Below are 23,201 nucleotides of genomic sequence, written 5' to 3'. Positions count from 1 at the left end.
GCTGTGCCAAGAGCCTCGTGGTGGGCATACCGGGTCCGTTGGGTTTCTCCTCTCCCGGCTGCCCCTCCTCCAGCCCATTTTTCCAGACTCCTCCACAACCGTGATGTTGCCCGTCTCTTTTCCCCCAAATCTCCAGCCGAATGAAGACACTTCCCACTCAGTGGGGTGAGGTCCACAGCGTCACGTGTAAGGTCCAGGCATCAGGGACAAGGTGCGAAAGCCGTGAGGTGGGAGCCTGTGCTGGGGTGGGAGGGAGGTCCGGCAAACGCCCACTGTGTGGGCACCAGGGCGCTGTCGGCTTCAGGGGGCTCCAAGCCCCAGCATATTAAATGGCCTCCACCCCAGCATTGATGGGCAGCTGACCCTCAGACACTGACCCCGGGAAGGGCCTGGGGTCAGTGTCTTTGGGAACAATGTCAGCAGCAGCCTCTATGTGGGGGTCCGGCTGTTGTAGGCTCTGTGTTTGGATGCTCCCAGCAGCCACCAGAGGGCAGCTTGCATCTGTGGGAAACTGAGGCCCAGACAGGCCGGGGCACAGTTCTGGTGGAGCCTCACCTGCCCTCCTGGCCTTGGCCCCTGCAGACCCTGTGGGCCACTTCCTGCCGGGGTGTGGATACGGCGGCGCAGCCCTGGGTGCTCTGTGGCTCCCAGCTCCCCACACCCCCTAAGCTGGGCTCCTCCGGGCAGGGCTGGGGCGGTAACCCTGGGGTGTTCTGGGAGATTGGAGACCCCCTGGGGGGCCATGCTTTGCCCAGCCTGCCCCTGCTGACGTTAGGGCTGTCTGGGACCCAGCTGGGTCCCTAGTGTTGGTGGCTGGGGGAGAGGAGCCGGGAGCTTGGACTCTGGCATCCCAGGCTGGGGCTGGCCTCCCGGCCCCTGGCTTGTGGCCCTGGCTTTGAATGTTATATAGACGAGGCCTCATGTGGGTCCCTCTCCTTCTGCGTACCGTCTTACCTATGAGGAAGGTGAGGCTGGAGAGAGGTGTGCCCCATCCAGGTCGCCCAGCCCGTGGGCAGGGCAGGCCCACAGCTTCTGGGGAAAGCGTTTCCCAAGGTGGTGTCTGGTGTTGGCAGGAGGGGGCCGGGTGAGCCAGTGGCTCTGGGGCCGCCACAGAGGCGGCCGTTGCTGGAGGGCTGACGGCATGCCAGGCCCAGGAAAGCCCCTCGTGGGCCATCTCACGGAGTTCTCTTGAGGGCCCCTGTTGTACAGGTGACACAGAGGTTGAGGGTCACAGCCCCAGCCTGCAGGTGCCCGAGCTGAGAGCCCTCGCCCTCATGGTGGGGCAGCGCGTCCCTGGGTGAGTGACCAGGCGGCCTTGGGTCTCGGGTGAGCTCGGGGAGCGGGGCCCACCTTGCCTGGCCCAGGTGGGATTTGGCAGGTAAGGCTTGCTCCTAAGAGAGGCCGCTTGTGGCGTGTCCTGGTGTGAGACCCGGTGTTCTCGGCTGATGTGTGGGTTTGCTCATGGGTGGACCAGGCCGCCGCCCCCGCCTCCGCTCGCTGGCTGTGGCCTTGGCTGTGTGGACCAGGCTGGGGCTGCACTGGGGCCTGGGTGGCAGGGGCTGGTCTGCCTGTCCAGTGGCTTCTCTGGGGTCCTGGGCTGTCCCTCAGCAGGCCTGGGACTGGGCGGGGACAGTGGAGACCAGTTTCAGGTCTGTTCTTGGTGGCTGTTAACTCCGGGCTAGATGTAGCCCTGAGGGGCCTGGCAGAGTCTCAGAGGGGCCGGCACTTGGTGGGTGAGGTGCCCCAGGGGAAGGGAGGGCCAGCCCAGGAGGACCCTCCCGTTACCCTCTGGTGGCCTGCCCACCCCACCCTTCCTGCTGCCCGGCTCAGGCCTGTCTTGGGGAAGGGTCCTGGGCTGGGATTGGCTGTGGGGGAGGTGCACACAGATACTCAGCGCAGTTGTGGCTGCATCCGGTCAGGGGTCCGGCTGAGTGACCTCTAGGAGCCACCTGCCTTTGCAGGAGCCGTGGGGATCGTGGGACATCATCTGGCGGCTGCCTCTGCCCCTCCCTTTTTGAGAGGCGGGACTTGGCATCTTCAGCGTCTCTCGTGCCTCAGTGACAACCTGGGAGAGGTGCCGTCCCTGGGTACAGATGAGAAGCTGAGGCTCAGAGGCACCAGGGCCCCAGTGGGAGGCGGCAGAGCCTCTGGTGGCTTCTGTGTGGCATGTTCTGGGCTGTGCGTGGGGCCAGGGAGGGTGTCTTCAGCACGGGTGCCTGCTGGGTGGTCTCCCATGTGTGCCCAGGAGGAATGGCACGGCCTCTCCCTCTGCCCACCCCCCCACGCCTGCCCCCCTACCAGGTCCAGCAGGCCTTGGCACAGGCTCCAGAATTGCACGTGATCTCAGACGGTTCCCAGCTTCCTCCGCAGGGCGGGGCTGCTCCAGTCTCTTACACCAGCGCATCTGCAACTCATTACACTGCGGTGTCAGTGGCAGAGCGGCCTGGCCACGGCGGGCTCCCGGCGGGAGTGGAAGGGTCCCCCTCCGCAGCAGCCACCCCTGCCATGGGCCTCCAGGTCCCCGGGAGCAGGACTAGGCTGGCCTGGGGACAGCACTGCAGGGCCCAGCCAGGGCTGGGGCAGGGAGGAAGGGCCCTTCCACCAGTGGGCTTCGGCCTCCTCGTGAGGAGCTGGGTGGGGCCGGAGAAATCAGCTCCCGCCAGCCTGGTCTTCCTGCCTCAGAAGCTGAACCCAGGAAACAGTGTTGGTCAGAAAGACTGCCTGAAAAGGAAGCGTGGCACGCCCCCCCATGCTCCACGTAGGCCACCCTAAGGTCCACAGAGGGACAAGGGTTAGTGTGCGCAGAGACACGGGAGTTGGGGACACCTCCCCGTCAGAAAGTGGTGGAAGGGCGCCAGGCAGGCTGAGTCAGAGATGTCCCTCAGGCTCCTGCTGGGAGAAGGGGCTGGTGGTTCCTGGGCCTGCGTGTCTCCACCCCTGCCCTCCGTGCCACTCTCAGCCTTTGCCCAGCACCAGGCTTATTATCCGATTGGTTAATTGGTTGAGATACGGGTCACCTCCCATAACAGTCACCTTTTAAAGATGTGCAGCTCAGTGGATTTTCATCCAAACACTCGCACAGCCGCTACTACAGCCAGCTTTAGAATTTCGAAGCATTTCCACCGACCCCGGAAAGAAGCACCGTGCTCGCTAGAGCCGCTGCCGTGCCCCGCGTGACCCCACCAGCCACTCCCCTGCCTGCCGCCTCTGTGGGTCTGCCTGGTCCCGCGTCTGTGATTTCCCTCCATCTTCAGAGCAGTCTGGGTGCTGCGCTGGGCAGGGACTGAGTCTGCAGTGGGGGGAGGGCGGTGACCCTGTCCGGGGAGATCCAGCCTTGCTCCCCGGAGCCCACCCTTCCACTCTCTGTGGGGAGAGAAGGACACTGAGCCTGCCTTGGGTTTCTCCTATGTCCCCACATGCAGGGACGATGTGCCAGGGGCGGCTGTGTGCTCTTACCATGGTGATCCCACTTTACAGATGGGAAACTGAGGTTCAGTGATCGAGGAGCCAGCACCTGGAGCCAGGAGGTGAAACCCTCGGCTCGTGGCCCCTCGGCCAGGCGGTCTGTGCAGTGCGGTGACCCTGGCCGGCTGGGGAGGGTGGGGTGGGCTTCCCTTTGTGGGGGCCTCAACTTGCCTGCCTGTGCAGGGGGTGTGTAGGGCACCAGGGCCCCCAAGGGGCACAGAGCCTCCTTAGCATCTGCAGCTCCCCCTCGGGTGGGGGGTGCCGGGGTGTCTCGTGGCCCCTTCTGGATCCTCGGGGTTCCTCTCCCACACCTGAGGGCCCGCCCAGCCTGTCTCTGGCAGCCGAAACTGGTTCCTGGGCCCCGGCTCAGCCAGCAGTTTTGTGCTGACCCTGCAGGAACTGCTAATTAAGCTAATAGTTCCCAGAGCTGCTTGACAGCAGCTGATGGTATCGGCCTTGCCGGAGATGCTCGGCCGATAAGCCGCTCCCTGCCTGCTCGGAGTAATTTGTTATTAAACACCACAGCTCGCGCATGCTCTCCGCTCTGGAGGTGCCAGCTTGCAGGGCCGGGAGCCTGTGGCAGCGGGCCTGGGGCTAGGGTCTCCTCAGCCCCCCTCGGGACTCTCTGCCATGCCCCTGTGTCCCTGGCGAGCCCTCTGCAGGGGAGGGAGGCCAGGGCACTCCCTGATGGATGGATGGTCAATGCCTGGCTCTGGCTCCCCCAGTGCCCCGTGTCCCCAGGGCTCCACTGATGGTCAGCTGGCCTTGACAGGCGCAGCCAGGTGCCTGTGAGGCGCTGTTCTGTCCAGTGGGCTTGAGGCCCCGTTGGGAAGAAGGGCAGCTGCTCGCTCTGCCCTTGCCGCCCATTCCCCTGGGGCTGGATAGCCCCTGCCATGGGGGCCACTGGGGCCTTCCCACACTGTGGTGTTCTGGAGATGAGCCCTGCAGGATGAGAGGCTCAGGCAGCAGAAGGCTCCGGAGAGCTGGCTGGCTTTGAGTAAAAAGTCAGGTGTGCTATTCTGTTAGGGGGTGTGTGTCTGAATATGTGTATAGGTATGTGTGACTGTAGGTGACTATGAGTGTGCCTGCATGTGGATGTGTGTGATTGGTGTGTGAGTGATGACGTGTGTGTGTGTGTGTGTGACTATGAGGATGTATGTGTGAGTATATGTGAATGTGTGTCGGTGTATGTCTTCATGCTATGTGTGGATGTGACTAGGTGAGTGTGGACGTGTGTGTGACTTTGAATATGTTTGGATGTGTGTGACTGCATGTGAGTAGATGTGTGGGTGTACTTGTGCATATATGTGAATGTGTGTGTGTGTGTGAGTGCAGGGGTTTTGTGTGTGTATGGGGGTTATGTGTGAGTGGGGGTTATGTGTGAGTGAGGGGGTTTGTGTGTGGGCATTATGTGTGAGTACAGGGGTTGTGTGTGTGGATTGTGTGTGAGTGCAGGGGTTGTGTGTGTGTGGGTTATGTGAGTGGGGGAGTTATGTGTGTGTGGGTTATGTGTGAGTGCGAGGGTTGTGTGTGGGGGTTATGTGTGAGTGCGAGGGTTGTGTGTGTGGGTTGTGTGCATGAGTATGGGGGTTTGTGTGTGGGGGGATTGTGTGTGTGAGTGTGGGGTTTATATGTGTGTGGGGGGGTTGTGAGTGCGGCAGTTATGTGTGTGTGGGTTGTGTGAGTATGGGGGTTGTGTGTGGGGGGGTTGTGAGTGCGGCAGTTGTGTGTGTGGCTTGTGTGAGTATGGGGGTTGTGTGTGGGGGGTTGTGAGTGCGGCAGTTATGTGTGTGTGGGTTATGTGTGTGAGTATGGGGATTGTGTGTGTGTGTGGGGGGGTTATGTGTGTGTGGGTTGTGCGCATGAGTATGGGGATTGTGTGTGTGGGGGGGGTTATGTGTGTGTGAGTGTGGGGTTTATGTGTGTGTGGGGGGTTGTGAGTGCGGCAGTTATGTGTGTGTGGGTTGTGTGAGTATGGGGGTTTAGTGTGGGGGGTTGTGAGTGCGGCAGTTATGTGTGTGTGGGTTATGTGTGTGAGTATGGGGATTGTGTGTGTGTGTGGGGGGGTTATGTGTGTGTGGGTTGTGCGCATGAGTATGGGGATTGTGTGTGTGGGGGGGTTATGTGTGTGTGAGTGTGGGGTTTATGTGTGTGTGGGGGGGTTGTGAGTGCGGCAGTTATGTGTGTGTGGGTTGTGTGAGTATGGGGGTTTAGTGTGGGGGGTTGTGAGTGCGGCAGTTATGTGTGTGTGGGTTATGTGTGTGAGTATGGGGATTGTGTGTGTGTGTGGGGGGGTTATGTGTGTGTGGGTTGTGCGCATGAGTATGGGGATTGTGTGTGTGGGGGGGTTATGTGTGTGTGAGTGTGGGGTTTATGTGTGTGTGGGGGGGTTGTGAGTGCGGCAGTTATGTGTGTGTGGGTTGTGTGAGTATGGGGGTTTAGTGTGGGGGGTTGTGAGTGCGGCAGTTATGTGTGTGTGGGTTGTGTGAGTATGGGGGTTGTGTGTGGGGGGGTTGTGAGTGCGGCAGTTATGTGTGTGTGGGTTATGTGTGTGAGTATGGGGATTGTATGTGTGTGTGTGGGGGGGTTATGTGTGTGTGGGGGGGTTGTGAGTGCGGCAGTTATGTGTGTGTGGGTTGTGTGAGTATGGGGGTTATGTGTGTGGTGGGGGTTATGTGTGTGTGGGTTGTGTGAGTATGGGGGTTGTGTGTGGGGGGGTTGTGAGTGCGGCAGTTATTTGTGGGTTGTGTGTGTGAGTATGGGGATTGTGTGTGTGTGTGTGGGGGGGTTATGTGTGTGTGGGGGGGTTGTGAGTGTGGCAGTTATGTGTGTGTGGGTTGTGTGAATATGGGGGTTGCGTGTGTATGGGGGTTATGTGTGTTGGAGATCGCAGCTGTTGTGCCTCCAGGGGCCTCTTGGATACTTGTCACCCGTTCCCTGTGAGCTCTCTACACCCCCACCTTTGTGTCCCCTCCAGCCCCACCCAGGGCCTCCTCCCTGTGGGCTTGGGAGTCATGGGCCTGGGTTCGAGGTCTGACCTGCTCGGTGGCCTTGGGCAGGCCCCGGCGTGTTGAGGCCTCTCGGGGATCCTGTCCCAGAGCTGCCTGGGTGCACCCTCCCACAGCCTCCCATTCGGAGGCAGAGGCGTGGGAGGAGAGGCTGAGTCTGGAGGTCCCCTCCTCCTAGTTCAAGGCTCTCTGTAACCTGAAACTTTACAGACTCCATTTACACAGTCCCGTGTGTGCGGGTGCGTGAGCCCAGCTTGTGTACTGTGTACGCACACATGGGAACTCGCCGTGGACTCTGTCTCCCGCCCAGTGGGATGAGCAGGGTGTGCTCGGAGACCGGTGCATGGAGGAAAGCACAGCCCATTTCCCTTTGCTGGGTTGGAAGTCACAGTGGGGTGCTGGGGGCTCCCAGACAGGTGGGAACGGGGGCCCACTGCCTGAGTCCCCGGGACCCAGCTGGGGTCTGGTCCTTGGTCTTCTGGTGTCCAGGGTTGGAAGGACAACGGTCTGTCCCACGGCTGTGCCTTTGAGGAGCCCCGGAGGCCTTGTGGGGTGGTGTCCATCGCACGGGCCATGGGGGAGCACACACTCTGAGCTTGAGCGCTGGCTCCACCGCCGATTGGCAGTGTGACCTCGGGCAGGGCTGCGCTGAGAGCTTGGCAGGGCTCTCTGGAGCTGCCTGGCTGGCTCCAAGGCCGTTCTGGTCCCTGTGTCCAGACGGGGCCCCTCACCTCGGGACCCCAAATTACTTTCTTCTTTGTGCGTTGGTTTACTTTGTCTCTCCCCGTGGGGCATCGCCTCTACAGGACGAAGGCCAGGCCTTTGTCTGGTAGATGAAGGGCTCATGGTGACCCCCTCATTTGGGATTCTGTAGCTCTGTTGGGGCAGCCTGGCCATGCCAGGGCCTTTCAGGGTTTCAGAGTGCTGCCTGCGATGTGACCTCCCTGGTCGTCCTTCCTCGCTACCCGCAGGCTGTCCCCATGTGCTGGCTGGGCCCTGAGCTGCAGGCTGGGGCCAGGGACATGTGGACGGAAGCATCCTCCCCTTGCAGCTCACGGTGTGGTGGGACCCAGTGGGCCTTGTGCACAGCTGAGCTCAGACTGCAGAGGGTCTGGGGTTGGAGGTGGCAGGGACACGATGCGTGCCCTCACTCTAGGAGAGAACGCTGCCAGGAGAAGGGTGGCTGGCCCGGTTGGTAGCTGCTGAGAGGCCGTCGCAGAAGGTGGGTGGTCAGCAGAGTACAGTGTCCCTTCTTCCACTGGGTCCCACCCGAGGGAGTGGCAGGAGCTGGAGGGCCTGGGGAAGAGGCCACATCAGCTTCACTTGAGGGCTGAGTGCCAAAGACAGTGTGGGGAGCCCTGGGCTGGCAGGTGGGTCAGCCTCGCTCTGGGACACGCTCAGCGCCCTGGAGAGGGGTTTGCATCTGAAGCCGATCCCGCTTCCCTGTCACATTCCCACCCAGTTGTGAAAGTCTTCCCTCCCGCCGGCCTCGTGGGGGCTGCTGGGGCACGGGGCTGAGTGGGGTCCTTGCTGACTGTCTCTTCTGACGTGTGGCTTTGGCAAAGTCCCTTGATTCCCCAGGCCTCCGTGTCCTTTGCCATGAGGGCTCAGGGTACCAGTCGTCTAGAGTCAGGGTGCCCTTGGGCAGCCGCCACTGTCTCTGGCCCCCGTGGTGTTTTTGCTTCACATTTAGGCCTGCGCAGCCCTGGCTATGAGCCCAGTTTGGTGTGGGGCTTGGCGGGGCTGCTGTGTGCCCGGCGAGGGCCAGCTGGGCTGAACTTCCCCCCCAGTGCTGATGGGGACCAGGCTTCTGGGGACACCTTCTCTTCCCATAACATGATCTCCCCTAGGCCTCGCCCCCACAAGCTGGCAGAGAACTCTCGCCCCATTTCATGGCCGTGGCACTGGTGGCTTGGGGCAGGGCCTGGCGGCCAGCTCTTGGGCTAGTGCCTCTGGTTCACTGGGCCTGTGGCCTGGTCCTTGGGGTATGGAGAACGGGCCTGGGGGTGACGTGCACTCCCTTGAAGTGGTCCGTCCTTGTCTCTGCCTGTCCTGAGGATGAGGGTCATCACCTGAGTTGGGGCCGCAGGGCAGCCATGGGTGCGTGAGTGCAGGGCCGGGCCTGTCTTACCCGGGTGGCGTGGCAGGTGGCTGGGCCAAGATGGCTGCGGCCCCTTCCTGGGCGCTGCTGCGTGTTGAAACCCATCTGTGACGTGGCCAGCAGTGTTGAAATAAGGGCCTGTGCATTTCCCAACATCCTGCCAGCCTGGTGCAGGACTGGGTGCCAGGCCCAGCCTGGGCCTCCCTTGTGGGGTGCTCGGGCCCCACTTCCCTCCCTGGGGAGGGGAGGAGAGGCCACCTCGAGGGATTGACGTCAAGGCAGGGTGACATTAGTCTGGACCTACGAGATCTTTGCTACTTCCTCATTTTATGGAGGGGAAACTGAGGAGTGGGGAGGGGTGAGGATGGGGTTTGAAGCCAGGCCATCCAGCCTCAGTGCCGCTTGTAGACGCAGAAGGGCGTGGGGAGGGGGAGAGAGAGCCAGGTAGGCCAAGGGCGCCTGGCAGTGTGGCAGGATACACCCGCCCACTGGGGAGGTGGAGGGCTGCGGCCAGGGCCCCAGCCGAGGTCCGCCTGGACGCTGGCTTTGCTGCTTGGGGCTGGAGCATGGGCCTGTCCTGGGCTGAGTATGAGAGATGGGGTGGCATGGGGGCCTTAGGTGAGTGTCCCTCTTCCTTTGGCTGGAGGAGGCCTGGCCCTGGGACTGTCCCGTGAGGGGAGACAGTGGTTGGCCCCATTGGCGGAATTGATTTGTTATCACTGGTTTCCAGGCACACGGCTTAGAGGGTATCACAGAGGCCTCCCCGTCACCTTAGAGGACATCACGGAGGCCTCCCCATCATCTTACGGGGTGGGTGTTATTAGGCTTAGTTTAGAGGATGAGACAGGATCAGAGAGGCCCACTGACCCACCTGGGGGCCCCCAGCAGGCAGGGGAACTGTGTCCGGGTGCTGGACTGTGAGGCCCTGTTCTTCCCGGGACTCTACCACCTCAGAGGGTGGCAGCAGAGGGCCCAGCGGGGCATGTGCTTCTGTGGGGCAGGCGAGTCCTGGCTCTGCCCTTGTAGGCTGTGTGACCCCAGGTGGTAGCTCAGGCTCTCTGGTCTGGCCTGGGCGCGGAGCTGCTTGAGGTCTGGAATCTGGCTCTGTGGTGAAGGGGCAGCAGGAGAGGGGCTGAGACCGCCTTCTTGGTTGCAGAGCTGCCGTAGGCCAGACCCTCCTGCCTGCTGGGTGGGGCCTGGCATTCCAGGAACCTGTGGCCAAGCCTGGCCTGGGCTGTGGCGTCTGCCCCGGGTTCGTCAGCAGGGGAGGGGCCCTGGAGACCAGTCCGTTATGGATGAGGAAGCAGGCGCCCAGAGAGGGTGAGGAGCTGGGCTGGGCCACACAGCCAGGCCGCCACAGAGCCAGGGGCCATCAGGAGCCATGCTTTCTGGTAAGGCGGAAGTGTCTGGTGCCAGGGCGGGATGAAGGACTCCGGTCCCAGAGAGCAGCCTTTGGTGCTGTTCTTTGGGCTAGGAATGGCAGTGACAGGAAGGGCATGGCCACCGAGATGCTCTCAGTTGTGGGCACCTGCTGCCTGCCAGGAACTGTGGTCCATGTCCGGCTGTCTTTAGCAGCTGTGTGCCTGCTGTATGCTGGGCCCTGCGCTCAGCCCTTCTTGTGTGCGGTCTCCAACCCTGCCTGTTCCCAGGCCATTGGCCCATTTTCCAGATGAGAATTCTGCGGTCCAGAGAAGCAGCATTGTGTGCTGCAGTCCTTGGCTAGGAGGTGGTGGGGCTGTTTTGGACCCAGATCTTCCTGTGTTCTGATGCCAGGGGTCCCCATCGTCTGTCTGTCACCCTCCCTGGGCCTACCTTCCTCATGGTAAACATGTGTGCAGGTCTGTCCCATCCCCCAGCTGTCCACAGAAAGGCCAGGGGTTGGCATGGGAAGGTGTCAGAGCCTCCTGGGTTGTAGCTGGAGGGAGGTGAGTGGCACCTCCTACAGGAAGCCCACCTTGATGTCTCCTCTCCCTTGCCGCATTACCAGCCGATAGCCACTGGGCTCCTGGAAAAGCCTGTCTTTCTGACTCTGGACTGGGTGCCCCTGGGCAGGGCCCACCTTTGTTTTCTAATTTAATTTAATTTAATTTAAATTGTAAAAATTAGAGACAAGGTCTTGCTTTGTTGCCCAGGCTAGACGTGAACTCCCGGGCTCACTGGTCCTCCCGCCCTGGCCTCTCGGGTAGTGGGGACTTCAGGAGTGCACCACCTCACCTGGCCTCCCAGCCTGTTTTCTCTGCCTGTTCCTAGCCCTGGGTTCGATGGGGGAAGCAGTCGCCTGATGGGCAGGTACTCTCTGAGTAGTGCGTGAAGGCGGCTGTCCAGGTGGCTGTCTGTGGTGTCGGTTAATCCTCACGGCTTCCGGGAGTTAAAGGCAAGAGCGCCATCCCCTTTCTGAGGACAAGGACATTTAGACCCAGCGAGGCTGAGTCAGATGCCCAAGGCCCTGCCCAGCCATGAGTGATGCAGCCGGGACTCAAACCTGGATCCTCAGGCAGCGGCTGCTGTGCCCCAGTGGAGCTTGAGCCTGGGCGGTGGTTGGCAGTCACCACCTGTGGGATGGATGAGGAAAGGCCAGCCTGATGGTCACTGCCACTTCCCTAGTGTGCTCTGCGCCCGGCCTGAGGGTGGCTCTGGTCCCCGGCTGTCCTGAGGGGTAAGGGGGTGAATCGCACGCCGTCCTCCTGGTGTGGGCTGCGCTGGTCACTGGTCACAGGGATCCCGGCCCTCAGCCCACGCCCAGGGCCACTCTTTCCACAGGCTGTGGCTTGAGGGAGGCCCCCGGGGCACCTCCCCGCTCCAGTCTTCCTCCCAGACCAAACCCCCACAACCTCCACATGTTTAGCCCCGAGAAAATGCCTTTCCGTCTGCCTACCCAGAGAGCGGCCAGGCCAGCGGCTGCCTGGGGAGACGTAGCAAGTGGGTGGCAAAATTTAGACCTTTTGCCTCCTGGCGACTTCCTTCTTCAGTTTCATTTCTACGGAAGAGGAGATAGAGGCTCAGAGAGGTTGTCTAACCTGCTTGGGGAAGCACAGCGTGGCTAGTGCCTTGTGTTACTGCTTGGGTCTCCTTGAAACTTGGCACCTGCTTGGCTAGTTCTTAAGGACTGTGGAGACTCCTGCAGCCGGCGCCGACCTGGTCCCGCTATCCTGTAGGTCTGTACTTGGCACCTGCTGTGTGCCAGGCACTGGCCAGGGCCCAGGCTTTCACAATGGAGTGGCCATGGCGCCATCCTCAGTAGCCCTCAGCCTTGGCACCCAGGGTGAGGGGCTGGCTGTGCCCTGCACTGCAGAAAGTGTTCTTGAGTGGGTAGGTAGGAGATGAGACCCCTACCCCAACTGAGAGACTCTGGGAAGGCTTCCTGGAGGAGGTGTTATATAAAACGGAGCCAGACTGGAGTGAGCCAGGAAACAGGTGCAGGAGTTTCAGGCCCAGGGAACAGCATGTTCAAGGCTAGAGGCGAGACAGCCTGACATGTTCCTGGAATGACCCAAGGCTGGGGGCGGAGAGCAGGCCAGGCCAGAGCACGGGTCACTGTGGGGAGGTGGGAGCTGCCTGCTGCCTTCCTGGCCTGGTGCCGATGGCTGTGGCTGGCCGGGCACCCCAGGAAACCTTCCTGCCTCCAGAATTGCAGTGGCTTCTGGGGTCTGGGAGGGGGCGATCTTCATGGAGGGCGGCCAAGGGCTCCTGGGGGGGCTGTGGACACTGTGAACAGTTGCTACAGGCAGTCGGCAGGGGATTCCAGGCAGGTCCTGGCCCAGAATAAACCCTGGTTCATCTGAGGGTCAGCCCAGAGACGGTGTGTGGATCATCGGCCTGGTGAGAGATCTGGGAGTGACCCTGGATCGGCCGTCTAGTTTTACAGCCGGGGACACGGGCCAAGGCCAGCGGGCAGCCTGGGGTGGCCAGCAGGTGGGCCCGGGGCCGGCAGCTCTGGGCCCTGTGTGGGTTCTCAGGGCTGGAGGAGAAGCCTGAGGGCTGGGGCGGGGGCGCTTTGGAAGCAGCCGCTCCCTGGTGTGGAGCAGGAGCGCTGGCTTCTGGCCGGAGAGCATTCTCCGTGTGAGAGTTTGTGTTAGTGGCCGGGGGGTTGCTGAGAGTCTGTAAAATACTCCCCAAAACAAACAACAAACACCTCACGTCCTGCAACTCAATGGCAGAGGCCACTCAGAGAAAACTAGCTGCCGCCCATCCTCCCTCCCTCCCTCTGCTCCTCACCCCACCCACCCCTCAACAGCCTGCTGGCCTCCCTTCTCCGCATGTGGGCAGATCATAGCAAGCCTTGCTAGTTATTAATTTTTTATTTTTTATTTATTTTTTAATTTTATTTATTTATTTTTTTTTGAGATGGAGTCTCGCTCTGTTGGCCGGGCTGGAGTGCAGTGGCCGGATCTCAGCTCACTGCAAGCTCCGCCTCCTAGGTTTATGCCATTCTCCTGCCTCAGCCTCCGGAGTAGTTGGGACTACAGGCACCCGCCACCGCGCCCGGCTAGTTTTTTTGTTTTTTTTTTTTTGTATTTTTAGTAGAGACGGGGTTTCACCGTATTAGCCAGGATGGTCTCGATCTCCTGACCTCGTGATCCGCCCGTCTCGGCCTCCCAAAGTGCTGGGATTACAGGCGTGAGCCACCGCGCCCGGCCAGTTATTAATTTTTTAAAAGAAAAATGGAATTCAGATTTGTGTTTCTTATCAAAGTTGATACCTTCCTTAGGAAGGAGGGCACTCTCCCGCCAGCCCCAGTGGTTGGGGCGGAAGAAGGTGGCCCCTCTGTGGGCGCAGCCAGGCCTTCTCGTGGAGGCCCAGAGGGGTGCCCTCAGCCACGGAGCCTGCCCGTGCCAGCCGTCGCACCTCGCAGTGCCCAGGGTTGTGGGAGTCTAGGAGCTTTGGTGCCTGGAGGGGTGCGTTTATGTGCATGTGTGTGCCTCGTGCTCTGACCTGTGCGTGTGCCCGCGTGCCCCGTCCACACCACCCCCGTCTATGCTCTCTCCCTCCCCTGTGGGGTCAGAGGTCCCTCCAGTGCTCCCACTGCTGCCCTGTCGCACCCTCTGTTCTCTCTCCTCCCCCGCGGCCCCCCACACTCTGCTCAGGCAGCCTTGGGCTCATGATTCGACAGCCCGGCCAGCTGCGTGGCCTCGGCCAGGGCGACCTTTGTGTGTTGGAGCCTTGCCGTGTCCTCTGTCTATAGAAGGTGATGCTTAGGGAGCTTTCAGAGAACCAGTGAGACCTGTGCTGGCTGGCGCGTCTTGGGTGCTCAGCACGTGGGCAGCACCCTCCCTGGCTGTGTTCATGGGGGAAACTGGGCACTGGGCATGGAAATGAAAGCGTGGTAGCGAGGGACCTCCTGGCTCCTTGCAGCCAAGACCAGTCAGGGACGCAGCCCTAGGGATCTGGCTGGGCCTGTGGGCTGCAGGGGCTCAGGAGGGAGGGAAGGGGCATGGTGAGGGCACCTTGGGCGTGGAGTCTCCGAGGGAGTGCAGGAAGCATCTCCTTACTTGTGGCGGGCAGTGAGCGGGCTGACCTGTGGGCCACGTGTTCACCGGCTGAGTGTGCATCTGTGTGCCCTGACTCCATGCCCACCCCCATCACTGTCCCTGACCTGTCAGCCGGGTTTTCCTGGCAGCCCTGTGGCTGGTGGCCTAGGGGCCGCCCCGTGAGGGGCTGGCACTGGGAGTGGGGACCTGGCCAGTCTTGGTCAACCTTTGGGGATGGAGCCCCAAGCTCGCTGCATCTGTGCTGGGTACTGAGGTCACCCATTCTCACCCTCTCCGTGCTCTGCATTCATTTCTGGGGGCCTCTGGCAGTGTTGGGGCTACTGATCTCGGCCAGCCGCAGGGGTGTTGGATCCTTGATGGCGAGCTGGCTGCCCTCCCTGGGCCACGTGCTGTCCCACATGGCGTTGTCTCCATCACTGCCTGACCAAGGGCAGGTGGCCAGGAGCATGGGAGGCCCAGAGCATGGGAGGGGCCCCCAAGTGTCCAGCACAGTTGTGGGGCTGGGCCCTCCTTAGAACTCAACCCTGCTGGCATCAGTGATGCTCGGGAAGGCACGCGTGTCCTTCCTGTGCAGCCGGGTGAAGTCTCCGTGTGTGTGTGCCCTGCAGCCGGCACTCCCATACCCCCGGCTCCCGCAACCCCTCAGAGATGACCGCTGTCCCAGCTTCCCTCTCCGGGACCACTTCTGTCTCTTTTTGGCCTTTGTGAAAACAGAGGTCATTTTGGATGTGGGGGTCAGGGAGGAGCACTCTACTCTTGCAGAGATTTAACATTTTTATTCCAGCCTCCAGCTTCGGCCCGATTTTCACCGTCTGTGTGTGCATTTTGATCTGTCACATTCTCCTGTTCTGTACACGGGCTTCTGTCCCCAGGAAGCCGTCTTGCCGCTCCCCCCTACAATCTCCATCAGAGCCAGTATGGGGGACATTGCGTGAGCTGATGGGGTACTGAGCAGGGACCCTCCTGCTCTGCCCCCCTTGGAGGGGCTGTGAGAGTCCAGGTGTGTGGCGGAAGGGCCCAGCTGGGGCAGGTGGTGTGCAGCTCAGCGTCGGCCAACCTGAGAATCCAGGTGTGTGAGGAAGGGAACTGGGGCAGGTGATGGGCAGCTCAGCGTTGGCCAACCTGAGAATCCAGGTGTGTGCGGAAGGAAACTGGGGCAGGTGATGGGCAGCTTAGCGTTGGCCGATCTGAGAATCCAGGTGTGTGCGGAAGGGCCGAACTGGGGCAGGTGATGGGCACCTCAGCATTGGCCGATCCCGGGCCTGTCCCTGAGAATCCAGGTGTGTGCGGAAGGGAGCTGGGCATTCCTGGCCCTTGTGCTGTCCTCTTGGAGTAGTGGCCGTGGGGGTGGATGGTGGTGCCCTGGGTGATGAGCAGGTTTTACAGTGACTGTGGCTGGGAACGAGGAGCCAGCTCGGCAGGAAGCTGGCAGCCACCCAGGGTTCTGGGCAGGGCTGGGGCAGAGGGGACAGGCAAGGCACAGAGCTCCAGGGGTGCCAGGCCACCCTGACTGCTTCCTGGGAAATGAGTTCCTGGCTGGATGCTGTCATCCTAGGCAGATAGGCGAGTTCTCCGTCAGCCAGGTCGGCGTTGGGGAGCCAGGCCAGTGCCAGTGTTGCTGCCGTCACCTGAAGGTGTGTGTACCGGCCAGCGCCTGTGCGTGGGGTCCTTACTACTGTGCGGTTTAACCCTTGCCACCTAAGAGGGCTGTGGCCATCTGCATCCAGAACGCAGATGGTGAGCAGAGCCGGCCTGGTCCCATAGGGTCCCGTGGCCTGGAGGCGAATGTGGATGCTTGTTGGTTTATTTGCTTAGAGGCAGGCTCCTGGGTGCTGAGGGAACAGGCTCTGGCCCCTGTCACCTGTCCCAAGGAGCAGTGCCTGGGGCACGTAACGAAGTGGTGGCCCTCCTTGCCCCTGCCAGCCTCAGGACTGTGGCCATTAGGCTGGGTCGGCCACTCAGAGTCACAGGAGAGGCAGGTAGGGAGCGCTGACCCCGGGTAGCGGGTGCCATCCGGTTGCTTCCAAAGGCAGCCTGGAGTTGGGGTTTGCCGAGGGAGGCTGCTCTGCAGACCCCAGGCTGTGAAGCACCCCAGCCTTGCAGGGGTGCCTGCAGGAGTCCAGGCAGCCTCGGGAGCGGCCCCTGGAGCCTGGAGGGCAGGAGCCAGGCCATCCTTGGCTGTGACTTTGTTTTGTTTCCTCAAGTCAGATTGTCCTGCTCCATCCTGTGCCCGGAAGAGAGGTCCTGCCGCTGTCCGCGGGTGGGGACACACGTCTCTTGCCTTCCCTCCTTGTGGGTGGGGGTGGACCTCAGCCACACCCATTTGTCAGTCAGCAAACGCAGCTCCTGCTGGGTCACCTGCCTACCAGCTGAGCTCCTGGGATGCAGCCCAGCCTGTGGGGCCCACCCGGCTCCTCCAGCCCTGTAGCTCATCCCCACCACACCTTCTCTGCACAGCAGGACCCGGAATTATGCTGTTCTCGGTTGGACCTGCTTGTCCGTGCTTAGCTGGGCCTTTCCTGATCCCTGTGGGCTCCCCGAGGGCGGGGCTCGGACCTGCCCCGTCAGCAACAGCTGTTGCCAAGGGCACAGATGCCCTGTGCGTGGGGTGGAGATGAAGGAGGGCCAGGAGCTCCGTGACAGACGGTGGGAGGGGAGGCTGGCTGTCCTGTGGTGAGCTGCTTCTGGGGCACTCTGAGACAGGGCCTCCCTTCACTTCCTGGCCATCCAAAGCATCTGTGTCTCTGCGTCCAGGAAGTCGAGGAGGGCCCCTAGGACTGAGTCGCTGCCCATCACGGACCATCTGTGGCTGGCACTGCCAGTGGCCGTGGCCCAGGGTTTTGGTGGGTCTCCCTCATCAGGGGCTTGCTCCAGGCCTTAGACAATGCTCCCATGCTCCCTGACAGCCGCAGGGTCTCACCCTCCTGCTCCAGACCCTCTCTGACACCCCACCCTCTGCGGTCCTGGGAGGTAGCAGGACAGCTGCAGCGTGCAGATGAGAAGACCTTCAGCCCAGCCTGGGCGGATGCGTGGGTCCAGCTCAGCCTCTCTGTGCCTGTGGTCTGTAGGGACCTGGGCCCAGCTGCCCCTAAGGGTGGAGCTCAACCTTCCCCAGCTCCAACCCTGGGGCCTTGTGTGGGAGGGGCAGTGGCCCTGGGATCTGGCCTTGGCGGCTCCATCCCCCTCTCCAGGACAGCAGAGCCTGGAGGCATGCTGGTCTGTCCGATGGAGACTCAGGCCTCCCAGCCTGCTTCCCCTGGAGGGCGGGAAGGCCTTGGGGCTGTCAGAGCTTCAGGATTAGGGACTCCAGCACAGCAGGGGCTGCCTTTTCTGTGCTCCCTGCCTGAGCACAACCTTCCTGCCCTCTCCCCTGCAGCCCCTCTGTTGCTGTGGTTGGTCATGCCGCCTGAGGGCCCAGTGTGGCCTTGGCACTACCACCGTCCACCAACGGCAAGTCTGGGCAGGTGCGTGTGTTGGGGGTGGCCGTCCGCGGTGTAGGCCGGAGGTGGCGTGCCGGCCCTGTGAGTCACACCAATCCCAGGAGGGGAGTGGGGGTGGCCAGGGCACTGTGAGCTGGCGTGCTGAGGCTGGCCTGCCCATGGCTTGGCCTGGGGGCAGGGGTGGGGTGGGGTCCTGCCTGGGTTCTCCTGGAGAACCTGGGTCGGGAGCCAGGAGCCAGATCAGGGCTGGGGGCTTTGCGTGGGGTCGGATGGGGCTGGGGAGGCTGTAAGAAGTGAGGAACCTCCTATGAGACAGTGGTTGCAAGGAGCAAATGCCGCCTCGCAGGTGGGCGGCCCCACAGCTGCAGGCTGGGAGGTAGACAGGACGGGCCCCTCAGTGTGATGGTTGGGGTGTCCGGGGACAGTACCTGAGAAGGGTTGGTGACCCAGTGCCGTGAGGTCCCTGCTCTCTGTGGCTGCCTTTGTGGCCAGGCCTCGGCCCTCGTGTTGCTGCCCCACGACACTTGGCTGTGGGTTGTCCCAGCTCCTAGGCCAGGTGGGGAGTGAAGCTGGCCACCGAGCCTCAGGGAGCACCTTTGCAATTCCCTGGCACCCAGGTCTGGCCCAGGTCTGAGGCCAGAGGAGAGGCCTCCTCCAGAATCCAGGGCTGCCTGTCCTGAGGTCAGGGGCTTTGAGCTGTAGGCATCCCCTACCCATGGCCGGATCCCCCACTGTCCATCTGCAGTAGAGACAGCAGAGCCCCCGGGAACCCCTCCCAGCAGCTGAGGGTTCAGGGGGTGCCCCTCACTACACCGGGGAAATGTGGCCCCAGAGGGGCAGGAGGTGCAGGACCCGGTCAGACAGAGACTGAGTCTGAACCCGGAGGGGCCTCGGGCCAGCTCCGTGATCCAGACAAGGGGTTTTCCTTCTCTGAGCCGCCGCTGCTGCTGTCAGAGCCCGCAGTGGGCACTGATTTGAAGAAGGACAGACATGGGCTGGGAGGGTTGAGGGAGGCCCTGGAGAGGGGGACCCTGGGGAGGGAGATCTTGGAGCTGCAGAGGCTTTGAAGAGGCAGGGCTGTGGGAGTGCGCAGCCAAGGTGCCCGGCCTGGGCTGGGTCCTGGGTCCAGGGGTGTGGCTGGGCTCACCTGATGGTAGAGCCCTGTCCGGAGGAGTTGAGCTCAGACCTTAGCTGACAGCGCTGGGGCAGAGTGCTGAGAGGGGCTCTCTCAGGGCTGGGCCGTGTTGGATCTTCTAAGTGTCTGAGCAGGAGAGGGAAGGCTTCCTGGAGGAGGTGTCCCTGGCAGGAAGATGCAGAGGGAATGACTGTGTGTGCTGTAAGGGCCAGGCCGGGGGCTGAGAGGGGCTGGTGGGAGACGGTGGGGGCTGGGTGGGGCAGGACGCTATGGTCTATATGGTGCCCACCTGCCCTTTGTCCTCCGTGGCCACAAGGCCCCTGTGGTAGAGAGGGTGGCGCTGGCCTTGAGGGATCTGGCCGGCAGGTAGGAAAGTGAATGACCGAGCTCCTCAGGTGGCTTTGAGGGTGGGGCCTCCCGGCTCTGCCTGTTTTATTCAGCGGCCCTGGTTAGGGCTTTGAAGGGCTTCACCGCAGATTAGCCCGACCTCCCCGGGGTGCCCAGCAGGGTGTGCCACAAAGGTGCCTTCGGCATGTGGGGCCCACAGGATGAGTTGGATGCAGCCTCCCGGTGGGGGCTGCTCAGATGAAAACCATACTTGTGGGCAGGTGAAGCCACTGCCTCCTCGGTGTAGCAGTCAGTGGGGTCCTCCCCACGTCCCCTCCTCTCCCTCTGTCCCTGGACCCAGGAATTTGGGAGAGGCCAGCGGGCAAGCTGGGCACTTTGCTCTATAATGACCCTCTACCCCCACCAAGATGCACACAAGCCCTGCCAGGATGTGGGGGGCAGGGCAGCAGGCTGAGCCAAGGTGTAGCTGCTGGGAGATAGTGTTCCCCGCCCCCTGGGCTGGCACCTGCCTCCCGACCTGCTGCTCGCTGCCGGTTGCATGTAGGGAGGAAGGAAGAGGTTTGGGTGGTGTATGTGTGTGTGTGCGCTTTTGACTGGGCTCAGAGGGCTCTGGCTGGGACCCAAGCTCTGGCCTCTAGCACCTTGGCTGGAAGGAGTGAGGCCTGGAGAGACAGTGGGGCTGCAGTGGGGCTCCCTGGGGGCCAGGAGCTGGGTGCTGAGGAGACTGGAGCTGGGGGCTGGGGCAGGGCCAGGGCATCGGGTGGGAAGTCCTGCCCTTGCAGCCTGTCCTGTGGAAAAGCCCCTGGCTGCTGTCTTGGCTTTGCTGGACTGGCAGAGTGGGCCAGAGGCTGGGGACTGGCCACCATGGGCCCCTGTGCACTGATGGAGCAGTAGGTGTGTGGGATTCATAGGGTGCTAGGGTGTGGATTCATGAGGGCAGGGCCTTTCGGGTTATGAGTCAACCCCCTCCAGTTATCCAGGGTGGGGTGCTGAGGCCTGGGTGGGCAGTGTGAGGGTGGGCTGGTAACTGTAACCGCTGGCTCTCTGGGAGACCCTGGTCTGTGGCGTTGCCCTCTCTGAACTGGGAAGACATGTGCGTGAGAACTGGTCCCGGGTGGCCTCTGGTTCTGGCTGGGGAGGCCCCGCCCACCTGAGGGCAGCGTTCAGCGAGTGTGGACTCTGCCCCGGTGCTGGGCGCAGAGTTCTTGGACAGGCCGAATGCAGGCGTAACTTCGGGCTGTCTGGACAGGGCCTGGTTAGTGAGACCGTGGCTGAAGGGCCCAGAAGGGGCTGCAGTGGGACTGGAGCCCCCTGGCCGTGCCCCAGGGGCAGGCCCTGGGCTGCTGGGATCTCATGCAGTGGGTGGCTGGGCAGATGTGGCTGTGTGTGTGCACAGAGGTGGGGACGGACGGGGTGGGTCCATCTAAGCCCGTGTCCTGCCAGAGGCTTGCCTGGTGTCCGCACACACGGGTGGGCTTTGAGGGGCTGAGAGCCCAGGACGCCGCACCCCAGAAGGGCTTGCTGTGGGGGTCTTTCCGTCACTGGTGAGCCGCGTCGGGGTGAGGCAGGATGGAGGTGAGGCTGTCTTGTGTGGCCTGAGCGGGTGTGGCAGGCTGGGAGCCTGTTGCAGGTCAGGATGTGTCTGGGGGCCGGCACCAGACCTGCTGAGGTGGGAGGTCAGTCTGCGCTGGCTCTGTGAGGGGCCCTGCAGTCTCGGACCTTGCCTGTCCCCTCTGGGGCTGAGGTCAACCCTGGGGCATGGTGGGGACGGGGACACGGACCCTCATTCCGAGTCTCATGAGACCACGCCGCTTCACCGTCAGTGAGGCTTGCTGGGCATAAATGAAGCACATCGATGGGGTGAGGGCTGGAGGATCCCATGGGAGCCTCGCACCCCCCACTCCCCGCCCCACTCTGGGAACCAGGCCCTCAGGCAGCTGGTGAGGATCGGGGGGTCACAGCTGAGGTGGCAGTTGGCATGGTGGCACGGTGTGCCTCTTGGGATTAAAGCTTCGACCTGGGCTGCGTGAGGACAGGTAGGTGGGCTGTGACCCTCACTCCAGGCAGAACCGTCCCATCCCCTCGTCCGTCTGTCAGATGAGCTTGTCCAGGTTCCAGGCCCTGAACCAGATGAACAGAGAGCTGGAAAGTTCAGAGGAGGGAGGAGGAACCCCGGCCAACACCCAGGAGGCTGAGGGACCCTCTGGCCCGGGTCTTGATGAAACCAGGCCTCGAGGGTTGTTTGTGTTGTTGTTACGAGACTAGCATGTGCCTGTGGTACAGACACCAGCTCAACAAAAGCCTATCTTCTCCTCACTAGAGCTGGGAGTCCCGGACCCTCCACACTGTCACCCTGGTGGGGGGAGTCCCGGACCCTCCACACTGTCACCCTTGGGGGGGGAGTCCCGGACCCTCCACACTGTCACCCTGGTGGGGGGAGTCCCGGACCCTCCACACTGTCACCCTGGTGGGGGGAGTCCCAGACCCTCCACGCTGTCACCCTGGTGGGGGGAGTCCCGGACCCTCTACACTGTCACCCTGGTGGGGGGAGTCCCAGACCCTCCACATTGTCACCCTGGTGGGGGGAGTCCCGGACCCTCCACACTGTCTCCCTGGGGCGGGGGGAGTCCTGGACCCTCCACACTGTCACCCTTGGGAGTGAGTCCCGGATCCTCCACACTGTCACCCCGTTGGAGGGGGGAGTCCCAGACCCTCCACACTGTCTCCCCGTTGGAGGGGGGAGTCCCGGACCCTCCACACTGTCACCCCTAGTGGGGGAGTCCCGGACCCTCCACATTGTCACTCCGGTGGGGAGTCCTGGACCCTCCTCAGTGTCACCTCGGGGACCTCCCTCATCGCACTGGAACTCCAAACTGGGCAGACATTCTTGGTTACCTGCTGCACGTGGCTGGGCTGGCAGTGCAGAGGAAAACGAGCTGTGCTGGGGTCCCCAGTGACTGAGGTTGGAATCAGGGGATGTGGCAGCAGTGGAGACACTGGCAAGCTCGGGACAGCCGAAAGCTCGGGAAACTTGGGAGTTTAGTGGGTTCTGCAGAGTGTGGGCTTTTGTGGTGGGTGAGCCCAGGAGGGAAGGGACCTGCCCTGGGCCCTTCAGCTGGTGGAGCTGTGGGTGCAGGGTGAGCAGCTGTGTGGACCCATGCAGGGCGTGCTGTGGGGCAGGGGCCAGAGCTGGAGGAAGAGGCCGAGGTGGGGCTGTACTGGGCCGTCACCCAGTCAGCCTGGGGGCGAGGGTTCTCTGGCCCTTTTCTGTCTTCCAGGAGGAAAGGAGCTGTCTGTGTCCCACCTGCCGCCTTGACGCTGATGCCTTGGGGTTTTGGGGGCAGTGGGTTTCCTTGTGCTCAGGCGGGGCAGTGCCCTCCTGTGGTTCAGGGCCAGCCTGGCCTCCAGGCCTGAGCACCACCTGCAGAAGGGTTTTCAGACGGGTGTGAGCGTGTGGGGGTGCCATCACGGGAGAATTCTGGTTCCCCTCCAGCCCTGCGTGACATCTTGGCGGCCTGTCCCCAGCACTGGTGGGGCAGGCAGGAAGCTCCTGGCCTGGGATGGGCACAGACGGGGCGTGGGCTGTGAGTCCCTGCGGCTCCGAGCTACCCCTGCACAGCCTTCCTTGAGGCCTGGTTCCCGGGCCATGGCCTCTGCAGCCTGGGCAGGGCAGCCTGTTGTGGACAGAGCTGGTTGGGTCTCAGGCCTCCTGGGTGGGTGGGAACTGAGGACCCCTACTAGCATGCCAGGGGCTGGCAGGTCTGAAAGCTGCATGTCCACACCCCCACGCTCACTCCTGGCATTGGGCTTGGCCATTGGCTGATGGGCCACAAAAGGCATTCTGTGCCCTGGAAGAAAGCCCTCGTTGTGTGGCTGGAGGGAGGCTGGGAGCCATGAAGGCCCCCTTCCTGCCCCCGTGCTTCCTCAAGCCCCCCAAGGCGGGTTCCATCCAGAGCTGCTCAGGCCCTGCCTCACCAGTATCCGAGGCTCTGCTCCATTCCGGCCCCTGCCCTGCCAGGCCTGACTCCTGGCCTGTTTCCTGGACTCAGGCCTCTGCGTCCCCCACGCCCCCCACAGGACACCCCCCAGGACCCGTGTGCTGGCCTCTCCGGGGCTCCCTGCTCAGTGTGGCCCTTGCTGGGAGCAGGTGGGGATGTCATGGTGGGGACATGAGGGCCTGGGCGAGCGGTGGTGGCCCCCAAACATTGCCTGGGC

The 23,201-nt window shown here is 62.4% G+C and overlaps 1 protein-coding gene across 26 annotated transcripts in view; it reads left to right on the top strand.

Moving 5' to 3' along the window:
* Positions 1-23,201, top strand: part of RXRA (retinoid X receptor alpha) — a 120,570-nt gene that overhangs the window by 39,109 nt on the left and 58,260 nt on the right. Inside the window, exons 1-2 of one of the 26 annotated variants that reach the window (XM_077967184.1) lie at positions 16,710-16,906; positions 17,440-17,527. The exons of 15 other annotated variants lie outside the window; for them this stretch is intronic. Coding sequence is in view for 1 of the 11 variants with exons in the window: in XM_028834626.2 (XP_028690459.1) it covers positions 9,956-9,965 (10 nt within the window). In the remaining 10 variants the exon portion in view is untranslated. Of the gene's footprint in view, positions 1-4,272; positions 4,475-8,990; positions 9,019-9,828; positions 9,966-12,100; positions 12,394-14,977; positions 15,133-16,709; positions 16,907-17,439; positions 17,528-18,672; positions 18,840-19,563; positions 19,881-20,177; positions 20,345-23,201 lie in introns of those variants that run through there. 10 more of the 26 variants (XM_077967180.1, XM_077967179.1, XM_077967171.1 and 7 more) reach the window with 10 other exon arrangements.

Source organism: Macaca mulatta, chromosome 15 (assembly GCF_049350105.2).
Source record: "Macaca mulatta isolate MMU2019108-1 chromosome 15, T2T-MMU8v2.0, whole genome shotgun sequence".
Classification (NCBI taxonomy): domain Eukaryota; kingdom Metazoa; phylum Chordata; class Mammalia; order Primates; family Cercopithecidae; genus Macaca; species Macaca mulatta.
The sequence above is the reverse complement of the archived record's forward strand: the minus strand, read 5'-3'. Positions and strand labels throughout refer to the sequence as shown.